We start from the raw sequence: 15,677 nt of genomic DNA on the forward strand, positions 1-15,677 counted from the left end.
GATTTCTAGTGAAATGATCCTTTGGGAACCTAGACTACAGTAAGTTGGAGGTAGTGCTGGTGGTCTTCACTCTGCAGTGTCAGGCCGAGTAGCTAACAGAGTGCTTATTATTCCCTATTCCAAGTGTTAAAACTACTCACAACAGCACCATCCTCACTGATCTCCCATGGATCCTCACCCCCTCATGTTCTGCTTTTGCCAGTCACCCATACCCAAGACCAAGTAATCCTTCCCATTTCCCCAATCTCCATTAATACTACTGGTCCTACACCCATTCCCTAAAAGAACTACAGGTTTCTCACACAAAACACCGCCAGTCCTATCCAGTCCTCCCCACCAACACTGGTAGTTGCACTCACCCATCTCCTAAAACTTGACCAGTTCTCTCCTACTCCCTAAACATGAAATGCTGCTCCTTCCACCCCCGACTCCTTCTCCTGATCCCCAATTATCCCTGGAGTTAAAACTCCTTCGTTCCTGAACATCCAGGCCTGATTGGGCATGTGTACCTCAGCTTGTCCTCAGGGAAAGGAGGGCAGGCTCTCAGCAGAGAAAAGCACCAAACAGACATTGGAATGTGTGCCATTTTAATAGGAGCATTGGGACTGTTTATTTGGACTCTTTTTTTTTGCCTCATTGGTTTTGTGGATGTTGGTGTCACAAGCAAGGCCGGCAATAATTGGATAGCAGTGATTGTTCCATTTTGATACAGCTGAGTGTTACAAGTCACAGAACAGAGTGAACCAAATCTAAATCTCCACTTTTCTAGACCAGCTAACACAATACTGGTGATTTATCAAGAGAGCAATGTTTCCAATTGTGTCTTTCTGATGTTGTTTACCAGTCTTGAACTTCTTTAAGAGTCTTTAAGATCAATATCCATTCAAAATAGCTCATTCTCAGGATGTGGGTGTTGCCGGTTATCGAGCAGAATTCAGGAATTGCCCCCACGGGATTGGAAAATTGCTGGTGTCACACGTTACTTAAGAAGAAAAGCTTGGAAATTGTAGGTCAAATAGTCAAATGCTTGCTGAGGGGATATTATTCGAACATGGTATTAGCGACAAAGTGAATTAGCCTTTGTAGAACTGTTAGCTGCTCAGAGCCAACCAGAATGCGTCTTAAAAGGTAGATCATGTTTAATGAACCTTGCAGAATCTCGTGAAGATATTACCCAGACAGGTAACTTATGTTATCAAATGGGCATAATATATGGACTCTCGCATTGTGTTTGATGAACTCATGCAAAGAAATAGCAGCAATGTTTAGCACACTTAGATTTGGAGGAATCATTTTAACATGGACAGTGGATATATCAGAAGGGAGGAGACAAAGAACAGGACTATTGCTTAACACTTAAACTGGCAGGAGATAATGACCAGCGTCTTCCAAAATTGTCCCACACTCAGCTCCACTGTGTCATATAAACCATGGCTGTGTTCAGCCTCGGACTGAATTACCTACCCTCACCTGCCAAATATCAATCATTCTCAGTTCGTTGACTGGGGGAAAGAGTCCAGAATTCTACTACCCCATGCCTGAAGGAGTGCTTTCTGATGAGCATCATCTTTGAACGTCTTTGCTCGAAACTTTCAACTTCAGGTCACATTACGGCATCAGTTCACCTCAACCAGAGGCAAATTGAGGAAGTCCTACCTATATACTGTTAGTCAAACACTTATAGTACTAATGTGCAATCAATATACATTGAATGCACACTGCACTCATCGGAAAGATGAATCTTTTACTTAATCCTTCAATTCTAATCCTGAAAAGTAAAGAAATAGCTAACAGCTGACTAAACTGTTCTGAAGCAAGTCAAAAGTAATTCATGGGATCCATTGGAAAAAGGATGTGGTTGAGAAGGAATTCATCCTCAGTACAGCTCCAAGAATAGAATAAGCAGAGAGATGATGCCCAGAGGCAGCCAAGCTTATAGACTACTTTAGCAAATTGGATCTGTTATAAACAATAATAAACTGAATTGAAAGAGGTTTCATTCACTCAAGTAAAAGAAATGCTGTTTTCTCAGTGAGAAAGCGTCTATTGAACCACCACCACACTGCTGAGCAAGTTACCAGACAGCATTCCTGCAGTCCCCGTGGGAAGACAATATTGCAGAATACTTCAAATGCCAGTTTGTGGCTTTGTTAGATTAAAATGCAACTGGATCCAACCTGTGCTCGTGTTGAACTTTCTCCATGTGGAACAAAAGTAGGGGGCTTTGAACAAAAGCTGTAATTTTTTACTCTGATACGCAAAAGATGTCGGGTTGTCTCTTGTACTCCCCCATTAAACAGCTTACCAATCAAATAGTACAAATTGTGGAAAGTACAACACAATCTCATCCAAAAGATTTCTCTTTGTAATCAGAATGAAAACAGCTGTGTGTTTAATATAGAACACATCTATGCTGAGCTACAGGAGAGCCTTATTCTTCAATACTGGTGCTTGATGCATCAAATCTCTCTAATCATGCAACCTACAGTCCTCTCAAAAGTCTATTCATTTTTGTACCTTTGTCATGCCTGCACATACTCTAGCCTTAGTCTGAATCCCACACCAGGGAAGTCCCCCTTGCGATCCAAAGTGAGGGTTAGCCCTGTGCTCTGAATCCTCAGATGATGTACCCCTCTGTCTGCGACTCAGAGTGATACACAACTGAGTGGGCAGATTATCCTCCTGTCTTCCCTTTAGCACGACCTGCTCTTCATCCCAGAACACCTAAACCACTTTTGTCTGTATCACAAGTGACTCCTCTGTGACTGCAAGCAGAAATAATGGAAAGAGATATCCCATCCTTGGGAGAGCAGGAAGTCCTGCAGGCTCATTGTGAAAGGCCAACAGAGGAGACAATGAGCAAGGCAACTACAAGGAGAAAAGTCCAAAGGCCATTGATGCAGCCTGCAAGGTTTTCAATAATTCACACTTGACCTAGTGATTGAATATGCCATCAAACGTGTCTCCTACCACATGCAGATGCTCCTGACTGAAACATGTCCCCATCCCTCACCTATTGACAACCCCTGTCAATCTGGACAGAGTCCCAGCATCCAAACGTTGCCCTATTCAGCTCACACTCTGATCACAGTCCCACTCCTCACCATCTATACGCACTGCAGGCTGTTACTGGGTCAGTCACATTATTAAAGACTCACTAATGCTCTTCCTTCTCCCTTATGGGACCGCCTGGCACACTATCGGCAGCAAATTGGTTAAGGATGACTGAAGAAGGGAATAATGTTATCCATAGGGAGAAGGTGGCTGTCGGAGAACACTGGGGTGCACGGAGTATCGGTGTGTGGAGATGAGAGGTGTCAGCACCTGCCATGATCTCCATGATACAATAGTGAAGAATATTGCTGTTGTTGCTTTCACCGGCTTGGAGGTGTAGAACATGGGCTCACTATAGTGAAGATTGGCATTTATTCAACAGCCAGAAACTGCTTGGAGGTGTAGAACATGAGGCTCACTGTTATCTTCCATGCAAAGCCGTAGTGGTCCTAAGCCTTTGGGATACGGTTGTTCTGCAGGATATAAAGTATTTCTCTGAATAGCCCCTTGGAAAAAAGATGTTCTCGGGCATTTTTCCATGTTGAATGCACTTGAAAACATTCGTTATGAGATGTTTTTGTAAGAGAGTCAAGGGACTTGTGTAGGAGAGCAGTGCGGAGGTAAGACATCAGTCATCATCTTACTAAATCATGGAGTAGGCTTGAGAGGCTGCATGATTGCTGCCTGCTTCCACTCTGTTTGTTTGCTGTACAGCATTTGGGGATTGATCTTCCTGTCAGGAGTCCTCATTTCACAAACCTTTACCCCTCATACTTCCAGTTACTTGCTCTGCTGGCCCTCTCCAAAGTACTGAATGTCATGAGGACCAGTCCCTAATCCTATGCCTTGGAGCTTTTTGACTAGATATGAAAAGTGAGGGCATAATCCACTCTCCTGCCACACCAGTCCCTGCAGACTCCTGAAACTGTGGCCGGTTCTCTGCACTGAAAGCTCAGCACTGATCCGGCAGGTTATTAATGTTCCCTTTGAATGGTGTGGCAATCATCCTGCTGCTAAGTGCGATATTCCCCATGCATACTTAACACATGTCTTTGATTTTGATGGCAAAGTCCAATCTCACTAAGTCGTCTGCGATCCCAAGGGACAAGCGTGGTCCAATCTGGAAGCGTGAGCTTCACTTTAGGACTGGATTCTGATTATGTTTCTGCCTGCCTGCTCTGTAGCCCCTGAATCCTCAGTTGCAACACCACCCTCACCAATGTGGAGATCAATGATACAAGCAGACATCAAAGGGCTGCCTTCAGACCAAACCAGACAGCTACCAATTGCTCAGGGGCCGAACAAGAATGGAAGGTCATTAGGTGGAGGTTATTGCGGGGTCACACTGGAAGAGAGACTGCAGGAACATACATATCAGGGCATCAGATCTGCAAAAATCTACCATGGATAAAATATGAATGACAAAGACGGAGGCTGATAGCACTGCAAATATACTGATGTACAAATACCATGTGTGGAAGTTGCCTATAAAACATGCTACTATATTTGGAAATTGATGTATATATAGGCTTATACAAGTTCGAGAGCATTATATTATTATACAGAGAGAGTACAATCTATAAAGCTGCCCTACTGAAAGACTGACATTTATTCAGCTATGGAACTTCCTGCCAGCATGGGCCACTGACATACGCAATAAATACAAATATTTTTGCAGACGCACGGAGATCGTCTAATTCTTGTTTGCACAGTAGCAGAGTTGCGGACATGTAAATGTTGTGATCCATTGACGGTCTGCAAGGCAGAACAAGATTTGCCCTCAAAACCAGCAGAGGTTACAATCTGGGCCCCATGCTCACTCATCTGTCAAAAACTGAATGTGTCTGAGTTCAGCGGATTCGTTGTATTGGGACACACCGGGACCAGTAGATTTTGTCCCAGTTATGTGTCCACCACAATTAACTGAAGTTTCATGGAAATAGTAAAAAGGAATAAAAAAGCCAAACTACCATTTAACTGAGTAACAAACTATGTACTTAAATGAACAAATTGGAATACTATTAACAATACTACACTACTATAAAACTGTATATTAGTTCCTAATAGTTATCACTGGAGTGTACACTGCCATGTTCTTTAGGTTGCCTGTAAATGAACAAGACCAATGCAGACACCTACTGCTGATAATGACTGCCTCCTATGATGCTTTTAGTGATTGCATCCTCCATATCTTCATTTTCATTGTAATGTTCAAGATGATTGTTGGTACCTTCAAATTCTTCGTAGTTTCTAACTTGTTGAAGTAGTAAAGTCATTTCCTTTTCATTCCCGGTTGTTCTGGCATCTCCAACCCTAAATGTTTGAAACTGCAGTGAGCAAAACGGTTCTGAATTGTCTTTCTGCTTATTTCTTGCCAAATATCAGTGAAAGTAATCACTGCTTTTGAACACAATCACACATAAGTGACGCTGTTTAAAAACTGTTTGCTCTAAGCGCAGTGTGGTGTCTAACGACCACACAAGTGCATGCGACTGACGTTGGTTAGAAACGAGTCCTGATGAAAGGTCTCAGCCCAAAACGTCGACTGTTTACTCTTTCCTATAGATGCTGCCTGGCCTGCTGAGTTCCTCCTGCATTTTGTGTGTGTTGCTTGGATTTCCAGTACCTATGGATTTTCTCGTTTCTAGTTAGAAACTGTTCAGCAACAGTCTCCTAACCCAGTTAAGCAGCACAGTGTCCCAAATAAACAAAGGGAATCCTGGCTATTTTCTCAATTAGTTTTTGTTCAAGAGTTGTCCCAAAAAAGGGGCTGCCTCGATTAACCAATGGCCAAATTAAATGTAATCCACTGTATCACTGACACTCAAAAATATATAAAATCAATGAAACAATTAAAATATGTTTTGCTTTTTAATAATTTTTGTAAGTGAACTAAAGCAACACTAATAAATGATTTTAACAGAATTAAAGCAATTCAGAAATTCACCTTTGACCCTTGCAGCCATTTTTCTCCATTCAAATGGATATAGAAAGTGTTCTCATATCAGATCTACCCTGATAGCTCAGCTTCTCCAGCGCAGCTCCCCCACATAATTGCTGGGAGACTGCGACCATACACCACCTGTTATGCAATCGGAAGAAGATCTGGCTGAGAACTGTTGGTGTTCCCTGTAAGTTCATGGCCAAAATTATTTGAGAGAAGATTTAGCAAGTATGAGCAAGGCCTAGTGCAGTCAGGAACAATAAAGGGGAAACAGGGTGCAATTGCACTCAAGTTAGATTAAAGAGAGAGAATAACTAACGTAAAGAACAAGTAATTAAAGTGCACTCAGCTCTTAAATCATCTCATAAATTCTCTGTAAACACAATGCTTTACAGGTGAAACAAAGTTCATGAAATTGTATAATCCAGCCAAACATTTGCAAAGTGAGCAAGTTGGATGTTCAGGGTACGTTCATCTGCTTATGGAGAAAGACTGCCTTCAGCAGTGGGTGGAAACAACCTAACAGTAACACAGGTCAATATTACCACATGTAGGCCACGCTGATCGTCCCTGCCCGCTGCCCTTTCACTCAATATGATCATGACTGATTTACCAAAGCCCTCAACTCCTCTTTTGTGCCAGTTCCATGCAACGTTCAATTTCCCGATCTTTACATGTCCCCTCTTCTTTAGACACCCCCATGATCCAGGACTGGTAACCTCTGCACTCGTGAGCTCCAGAATTCCAAAACTGTACCAAAATAAATGGTTGTGCAACTTAGTTTTAAATGGTAGGTGCCTTATGTCCCTTTGCTCAGGATTCTTCTTCCGTGTAAACGTCCAGCACCCATCTTGCCCTGCCTCCCTACGGTGATACATCTCACTACAATTGCTCCCTCATTCTTCAAAATTTCAGAGGATACAAATCCAACTCCCTTCACCACTCATGAAAGGACAATCCTCCCATCTCAGGTATTAGCCTAGACTTCATTTCAGCTCAATCATCCTGCCATATTTGGGAAGCTCTGAAGGGCAATGTGCAGACTGCGAAAAAGGGTTGCAGAATCTGCACCACGTAGAATGTGTTTCAACTCTCGCAACGTGATGAAGTGTTGTTGTCTTGTCTGGCTGACAACAGCTATCTGGGTTGATTTGATCATTTGTCCTTCCCTTCATGATAATGTTATCCGAGCTGTGCCTCACTCACAAGCCTTGCTGCTGCTGCTGCTGTAGGCAGCCAGCAGGGTTTTTACAGGATGAATAGGCTCACGTTGGCCTGACAGGGTCAGAAGCTGGAGAGGGATGGGCCCCCGCCGAGCAGACGGATTGCCTCACCACGGGTTCAATTCAGCAACTGTTCCAGCTTTCACAAAAAGCTGTGGAAGAGCTGGCCAGTTACACCATTTGTCAATGTTTCCTTTGCAACTATCCAATATCCATTTCACTTCTGAAAGTTGCTCTTCAAACATTATTAGAGCAGCCCCTTAGTACAAAACAATTTCACTGTATCCATCAATATTTCCTCTTTTCAATCTGGCTCTTATGCAAATTGTTATAAAGCTGTGGTTACAGATGCCAGGATAGGAAATGCCTGAGGCGGGAGGGGGCAAAGAGGACCCTCGGGAGTATGACATCCCCACATCTCTCCCTCAACAATAATAATGAGGCTCCACCAATAATAATAATGAGGCATTCAATATATTGGCATAATTTGCATTTGTTTAATGTGCATTCCGAAAATTATTTAAATTACTACAAAATTCCTGATGCAATGGAAGCTGCCTTCCCTCTCACTATTATCAATTCCATTAAAACAGTTCTTAGCAACACACACAAAATGCTGGAGGAACTCAACAGGTCAGGCAGCATCTATAGAGAGGAATACATAGTCAATGTTTCAGGCCGAGACCCTTCTTCTGGGATGAGAAAGAAGGGGGAAGATGCCAGACTTAAAAAGGTGGGGGAGGCACAAGAAGCTAGCTGGAAGGTGATAAGTGAAGCCCGGTGGGTGGAAAAGGTCAATGGCTGGAGAAGAGGGAATCTGATAGGAGAGGAGAGTGGACCATAGGAGAAGGAGAAGGGGAAGGGGGAGGGGATCCGGGGTAAGCAATAGGCAGGTGAGAAGTGGAAGGTCAGAGTGGGGAATAGAGGAAGGGGGAGGAAATTTGTTCACCGAAAGGAGAAATCAATATTCATGCCATCAGGTTGGAGGATACCCAGATGGAATATAAGATGTTGCTCCTCCACCCTGAGCATGGACCAGCACATCAGAACGAAATGGGAATTGGAATTAAATGCTTATCCACCGGGAAGTCCTGCTTGTGGCAGATGGTGTGAAGGTGATTGATGAAGCAGTCCCCCAATTTTGGACGTGTCTTAGAGGAGGCTGCGTCGGGAGTACTGGGCACAATAGTCAACCCTGGCAGATTCGCTGGTGAAGTGTCTGCTCGTCTGGAAGGCTGTTTGGGGCCTGAATGGACGTGAAGGAGCAGGTTATGGACAAGTGTTGCACTTAATTCACAGTGCCTAGAGAGGGGTTAATGGGGAGGGATGAAAGGACAAGGGAATCGCTGAGGGAGTGATCCCTGATTCAAGCGGGAGAGGGGGTGATGAAGTTATGTTTAGTGGGAGGATCTCTTTGGAGGTGGCAGAGGCTGCGGAGAATGCTGTGTTGAATGTTGAGGCTGAGGTGGCGGGTAAGGACAACTGGGACCCTATCACTATTAAAGCGACGGGAAGATGTGGAGAGCGCAGATGTACGGGAAATGAAGGAGATACAGGTGGAGCAGCATCAATAGTAGAGGGAGGGAAACCCTATTCTTTATAGAAGGAGGACGTCTCTGATGACCTGGAATGGAAAGCCACATCCTGGGAACAGATGGGGCGGAGGCAAAGGAACTGAGAAAAGAGAGTAGCATTTTTACAGGAGATAGAGTGGGAGGAGGTATAGTCGAGATAGCCATGGGAATCAGTAGTTTTATAAAAGATGTCGGTTAACAGTTTGTCTCCGAGGATGGAGACAGAGAGATAAAGAGCGGGGAGGGAAATGCCAAGTGAATTAATGGTCAGGGTGGAAGTTAGAGGCGTGTTGGTAAAATTGACAGGCTCAGCACGGGTGCAGGAAGTGGCAGCAGTGCAGTCATCAATGTAGCGGAGGAAGAGTTGGGGAGTATAAGCGGGTAAGGTTTGAACAGAGACTGTGCTACACAGCTGATGAAGAGTTAGGCATATGCTGGGCCCATGGCTGGCTACCCCTCGAGTCTGGAGAAAGTGCGAGGAGCCAAAGGAGAACTTGATCAGGCTGAGGACCAGTTCTGCCAGACGGAGGAGGGTGATGGAAAGGGGATTGGTTGGTTCCTTTGTCAAGAAAGAAGCCGAGGGCTTTGAGGCCTTCTTGATAGGAGATAGGTGTGTATAGGGACCGAACATCCATGGTGAAGATGAAGCGGTCAGGGAATTGAAAGAAACTGAGGAGATCGGGGCATGAGAAGTGTCACGGATCTGGGTGGAAGGGACTGAGCCAAGGGGGAATGGAATAGATTCAAGATCTGAAGACACGAGTTCAGTGGGGCAGGACCAAGCAGAGACAATAGCCCTACCCGGACAGTCTGGTTTGTGGATCTGGAGTAGGCGGTAGAAGTGAGCAGAGCAGGGTGAGGGAACTTTGAGTTTGGAGGAAGGGGTTGGGAGTTATCTAGAGTGGATGAAGTCAGTGAGAGCGTCACTTCTTAATTTTGAATGATCAAGTGCCTCCTCAGTCAGCTGTTCATGCTGTCTTCATACTGTATGTAACAAGTGAAGAATGTATAACTTCCTTCATCATGTGCACACTTTAGTCATTAGGCTACATTATTAGATACCTCTACACCTGCTTGTTAATGCAAATATCGAATCAGCCAATCATGTGGCAGCAACTCAGTGCATAAAAGCATGGAGTGATGGTCAAGCAGTTCAGTTGTTGTTCAGACCAAACATGAGAATGGAGAAGAAATGTGATCTAAGTGACTCTGACCATGGAATGATTGTTGGTGCCAGATGGGGTGGTTTGAGTATCTCAGAAACTGCAGATCTCCTGGGATTCTCACACACAACAGTCTCTAGAGTTAACAGAGAAGGGTGCCAAAAATAAAAAAAAAACATCCAGTGAGTGGCAGTTCTGTGGGTGAAAATGCCTTGTTAATGAGAGAGGTCAGAGGAGAATGGCCAGACTGGTTCAAGCTGACAGGAAGGTGACAGTAACTCATACAACTCTGTGTTACAATAGTGGTGTGCAGAAGAGCGTCTCTGAACACACAACATGAAGTGGATGGGCTACAGCAGCAGACGACCATGAATAATACGTCAGTGGCCACTTTATTAGGTACAGGAGGTGTTTATTAAACTGGCCACTGAGTATATATGTCTGTGTGTGACTTCCAGAAGCTTGCCTGTTCGTGTCTTTGTTTGTATCTATTCATGTGCGTGTCCGTGTGTCTGTGTTCCTATTTATATGTGTGTGACCGAATATGCCTTTATTTACTTGTATGTCTGTGTGTGACTGGTACTGTACATGGCTCCCTTCCCTGTGTTCTGCTCTTTTTGAGCCATTGTCCACAGATGGCATCCAACTTGCTGAAAGTCTCTGGTATTTCCTGTTTTGGTTTCAATAATTCTTTGTTGGCTTTGTTGAAATTGGTTGTCTTCCCTGTCTATAACTGATACTGGGAAGGCCAAGAGGATTGACAGCCCAGGTCTGTCCCATGTTGGTCAGTGGGTAGCAGCTCTGCTAATACCAGCACACTCGATCAATACACGTGAGCTTTACCAGTAGTCATGATCCAATGAATATTGTCGTTCCTCTGACTGGAGTCTGAAATCTGTATATTATATTCAGTCTTTAAACATCCAAGGGACTTGGGGTTAAGGCCAAGTGGACAATAAAATAAAACTTGACAGTTTAGTTTTGATTTTTCTTTTTATCTTTGCTTGAAGTGAATATAAGATTATCTTAGTTCCTCCACACTCTTTTCCACATTCGGTCTCTTCAGTTCTTTTACATAATTGATAGTAGTTTCTATGTTACTGGTCCAGAGGACGTGCATTCAGATTGTGCGGGGCTGGTGTAGGAATGTAAATACCAATTTTAAAAGCAAGCTCATCTCAATAAAAGTGAGCATGACACAGTTAAACTGACATTAAAAACTGAACTGGTTCAGCCCGTCCTTAAGAAGACGCTACCTTGGCTCTTTATATAGACTTGGTACCACCTGAAACAGATTCAGTCTTATTTGTGGATCAGCAGCAAGATTCACCATAAAGTGCTTGAAATGCTCAGCAGATCCAAAAAGAGAGAAACAAATATGATGCTTCAGGCCAATTGAATCATCTCTGATAAAAGGTCATCTCTGGTTTTCTCTTTCTTTAAAAGTTTACTGGTTCACAAAAAAAAGATGGCGAGGATCTCATGGCCAGGCTTCCTCTTTCCTTTTCATGTTTCTGGTTCCCCCTGAGGAGAAATGAAATGGAGCTGGGTCAGGTGAGCTTTGGAGTGCTGCACTGAGGGATAAACTGCTTCCTTTTGAAATGAGTTTTCATCACTGAGCTGTAGCTATAATTCTAGCTCCCCACACTCTCTCCTCCTGCTGCCAGTAAGGAAGGGGCATAACTGGGACAAAATTCGTGACCACAGGCTACCCAGCAGTTGACCTGCTTGAAGACTAGCCGGGCTCCAGCCTAATTCTGCACCTATATCTTATGGTCTTATTGTCTTATTGCATTGACCAGTGCTGTATCTGAGGTGTTACTGACTGGATGTGACACCTGACCTGGAAACAAAAGATCATCCAACACAAACGTGCAGAGGGATTCTCTGTACTCTTCTGGTTGATATTTATCATCTAACATTATCTGATCATTTACTTCATTGCTTTTCCTGGCTTGCTCCTGAATGGAAAATGGCTGTTACATTAACTTGTGTTACAACAGGGCTGGCATTTCCACAGCATTTGCAAATTTACCCTTGCTCTTTCTAATCTGTGGCTTTGGTGCCCAACAACCAAAATCCTTGATTTCACATGCAGTGCATCTAGACTTCTGGAACATGAAGTGTGTATAAAATAGTTAAATTAAATAAGAAGTGCAAATTTTTTTTAACAAGGTAGTGAGGTAATGGTCATGGGTTCAATGTCCATTCAGAAATCTGATGGCAGAGGGGGCGAAGCTGTTCCTGAATCATTGAGTGTGTGCCTTCAGACTCCTGTACCACCTCCTTGATGGTAGCAATGGGACAGGGCATGTCCTGAGTGATGGGGGTCCTTAATGATGGTGGCCACATTTTGAGACCTTGCTCCTCGAAGATGCGGTGGATACTACGGAGGATAGTGCCCATAATGGAGCTTACTGAGACATACTAACATTAAAGTTCTAAGTTTAAAGCAGCTTATTATCAGATACACGCAAGGGCTTTTTGACATCAATCAGCTTCCGTTGGATTATTTACACTCAGCATGAAAGCAAAATAAGCAATTAGATGCATGGCTTGATATGTTGCATGTGTGAAGGAGCTCGAGGGATGAAGGGAACTCACCGTCTCTATTTCAGATTTGATTGTGATTTTGTTGCAAGCACTTAAGAGGGCAGACAGGGCCTAAGTTTAATCTCATCCGAGGACTGTCACCCTCAGCTGTAAACAAGAACCACACAAGAAGTAATGGATTTGTTTTCCCAGAAGCTGTCCATACTGTTGATTGTGATGGGGATCATGTCATTGATGAGGTCTCTGGAAAGAGGGCACCGGGAACACCTTTTCTGTCGTTTTCAAATTTTGCTTCTCACGGAGCTATAGAATCTTGCAACGTGGGAAGAGACCCTTTGGCACAACTCATCCACGTCATGTCTGTTGCCCAGAGAGCCCACATTTGACCCATAGCCCCTATTTACCAAGATAGCTTTCAAACGTTACTAATGTGCCTGACTCAACTAATACTTCTTGCAGCTCATTCCAATGTGCTCATTCCCCGTTCGGTTTTGAAATTTGCTCCAACAGCCAGAATAGTTCCGCTTTTCAAGCTGCAACCACACAATCAGCAGGTATTACTGCGGTGGGCTTCTTGTGAGGTCATTACCACTTTGCTACTGAAGGCACAAGAGTGCAGACGCTAGAATCTGGAGAAACAAACAATCTGCTGGCGGAATTCAGCAGGTCGAGCAGCATCTGTGGGAGAAGAGGAATTGTGGACACTTCAATTTCAAGTTTCAGTTTAATTGTCATTCAAATATACACTCGAATTCAGCCAAAACGAAACACCATTCCTCTGGGCCAAGGTGCAAAACACAGAGCCCACAGTCACACACAGCACATATAATTACAGAAAAACTGTTGCAAAATAAAAATTAGAATTAGAATAATATTACACAAGTCCCTGAGCATCGTGGCCTGTAGGTTGTTTCTGCAGGAGCAAGCCCGCAGCAGTTCCTCATATTGCACAGTGTAGCCACTGATGAAGGCAATCCAGTTTGTCTCCCGTTGAGTGAGCACTGGAGGGCAGCAGCAACAGGAGTGGCCAGCCTCCGAGCAGCGCGGCATCCAGCAGCACACAGCCAGCTCTGGCATCCCCCTTTCTCGGCAGCCGCAACGGGCAAGTCCAGGGCATGAATGAGGGCCTGGTCCACAACATTACCACGGCTACGCAGCTCCCCTGCCATCAGTCTATCCAATGAACCAATGAATCAGACTCACAGTATTATATATTACCAATGTCCAACAGGGTCTTGCAATCACAACAAAAATGTCCAGGATAATCACCTACACAGTCCATTAGATTGTGCCCTGCAGACAGCCTCTGATGCTTTTATTATCCAGGGAAGGCCTGTAACTGGATAATTTTGCTCCATATCATGTCCTCTCTCTCTACAACTTAAAACACTCTAGTCACAGTACAAACCTTGGAACTACCAACCCACACATGGGACCTTTCCAGTTTTAATGAAGGGTCTTGAACACAACATGTCAGTCCTGCTGCTCTCCCCATCTATACTGTCTGACTTGCTGAGTATTTTCTGTTGTGTTCAGTCAAACTCCGTTATTCTGCAGTTAACAAAGAACTGTTTTTAAGACCTGTGAGGTTGAGAATGTCGCCACTGATGAATTTAGTGAGTTCCACTTGTATTTATGTCTCCAGGGAGTCTTACACCAAATATAAGGAATAAAATTCCCACTTAAAATGTGGTAGTGAATTCCTTAACAGGCAATAAGATGCTCAGAAATTTGCATAAAAATCACTCTGGTTAGTTCTCAACAGCACATGTTACTATTGACAAAGTTGTGTGATTGATTTTCTACTGTGCATGGAGCTACATTCTGTCTAGCATGAAAGTTGACTAATGGACTGATCCAGTAATACCCAGAGGTAATGAGATCTGAATCATCCTCGGAATGCACTTGGGGAAAATATATCAAAGCATGTCATAAAATTACTAATGTACCTGTGAAAATATACCAATATCTACTGTGTAAAAAATAAAAGCTCCACCTTTCACCTCTAGCACTTCCCAATAGGCAAAACAAAAAGGCAATTCACCTCTTCTCTCCGATATACGAATCTGTCTGTACTGCACAGGGCATTAAATTCTGGTGGAGCATCCTACAAAAAGATTTAGGGCAAAGAGCAGATTGAATTCATCCATCTTTAACTTTGCAGTGTGCAATGGATTGCAGACGTCAACTGTATCGCCAGTGAAGTTTGATGCCATGAAGGGACAGAGTTTCATTTAGTTGAGCTACTGCCCCACAACACCAGTGACCCGGATTCAAACTTAATCTCGAGTGCTGTCTATCTGGAGTTTGCACCTTCATCCTGTGATCACATGGGTTTCCTCTTAAAGCCCTGATTTCCTCTCAAGTCCTAAGGATGCAGTTAATTTCCCACTCTGAATTGCCCCTAGTGTGCAGGTGTGTGGCCGAATTGTTGAAAACGTAGGTGGAATAGGTTACAGGGAATGGGATAGATGGGATTGCTGTGAGTTGACGTTGAGTCAATGAGTCAAATAGACTCCTTCCATGTTGTAGGAAAACATGGAAATATAACCTCTGCTGCAACTTCCAGAACAGCAAGCCCATTATAAATGAAGCTACCCAGCAGAGTCATAGTTTCAAATGTTCAAATCTTCTTTGCAATGTCTTTGTGGTTTTCATTTTCAACTTGACAGTCAAATTCCTGACACCTGTAACTACATTGCATTTCTTCCTCCAACAGCAAAGCCTGGAGACCAACCTGGCCAGTCTAATCAAGAGGAATAATGAGCTAGAAACACTAATGGGTCGACTAATCCAGACTTGTCAGCATGTAGAGGTGAGTTCCTTCTGCAATAACATCCAGGAATATGTGGGTGAAGTGGGGCTCTTAGTAAAGTCTGCATTGATGGAACTTCAAAGCATGCATATTCCTATTATTACATGCACTATATTTCAAGGAATTAATAGCTTTGTTTTTTCATAATGATGAGGCAAACAAATATTTTAAGCTTTTTAGAATTCCACGAGGGAATATGGAGCAGGCAGGAAATGTCAAGTTCATGTATTTTTTAACAAGTATTAAAGAGTCAGCTTAGAGTTATCACAATTGGGAATTTCTTCTAATTTATGTTATGTTAGTTTGTGATGCTTATTACCAAACAAATATGGTACATTTTCCACATGATTA

The 15,677-nt window shown here is 43.5% G+C and overlaps 1 protein-coding gene across 3 annotated transcripts in view; it reads left to right on the forward strand.

Moving 5' to 3' along the window:
• LOC134348141 (E3 ubiquitin-protein ligase Midline-1) overlaps positions 1-15,677 on the forward strand; it is a 429,310-nt gene that overhangs the window by 350,997 nt on the left and 62,636 nt on the right. For all 3 annotated transcript variants that reach the window (XM_063051087.1, XM_063051086.1, XM_063051085.1), the window contains exon 3: positions 15,231-15,326. In XM_063051087.1, coding sequence (XP_062907157.1) covers positions 15,231-15,326 — 96 coding nt within the window. The remainder of the gene's footprint in view (positions 1-15,230; positions 15,327-15,677) is intronic.

Source organism: Mobula hypostoma, chromosome 6 (assembly GCF_963921235.1).
Source record: "Mobula hypostoma chromosome 6, sMobHyp1.1, whole genome shotgun sequence".
NCBI classification, from domain to species: domain Eukaryota; kingdom Metazoa; phylum Chordata; class Chondrichthyes; order Myliobatiformes; family Myliobatidae; genus Mobula; species Mobula hypostoma.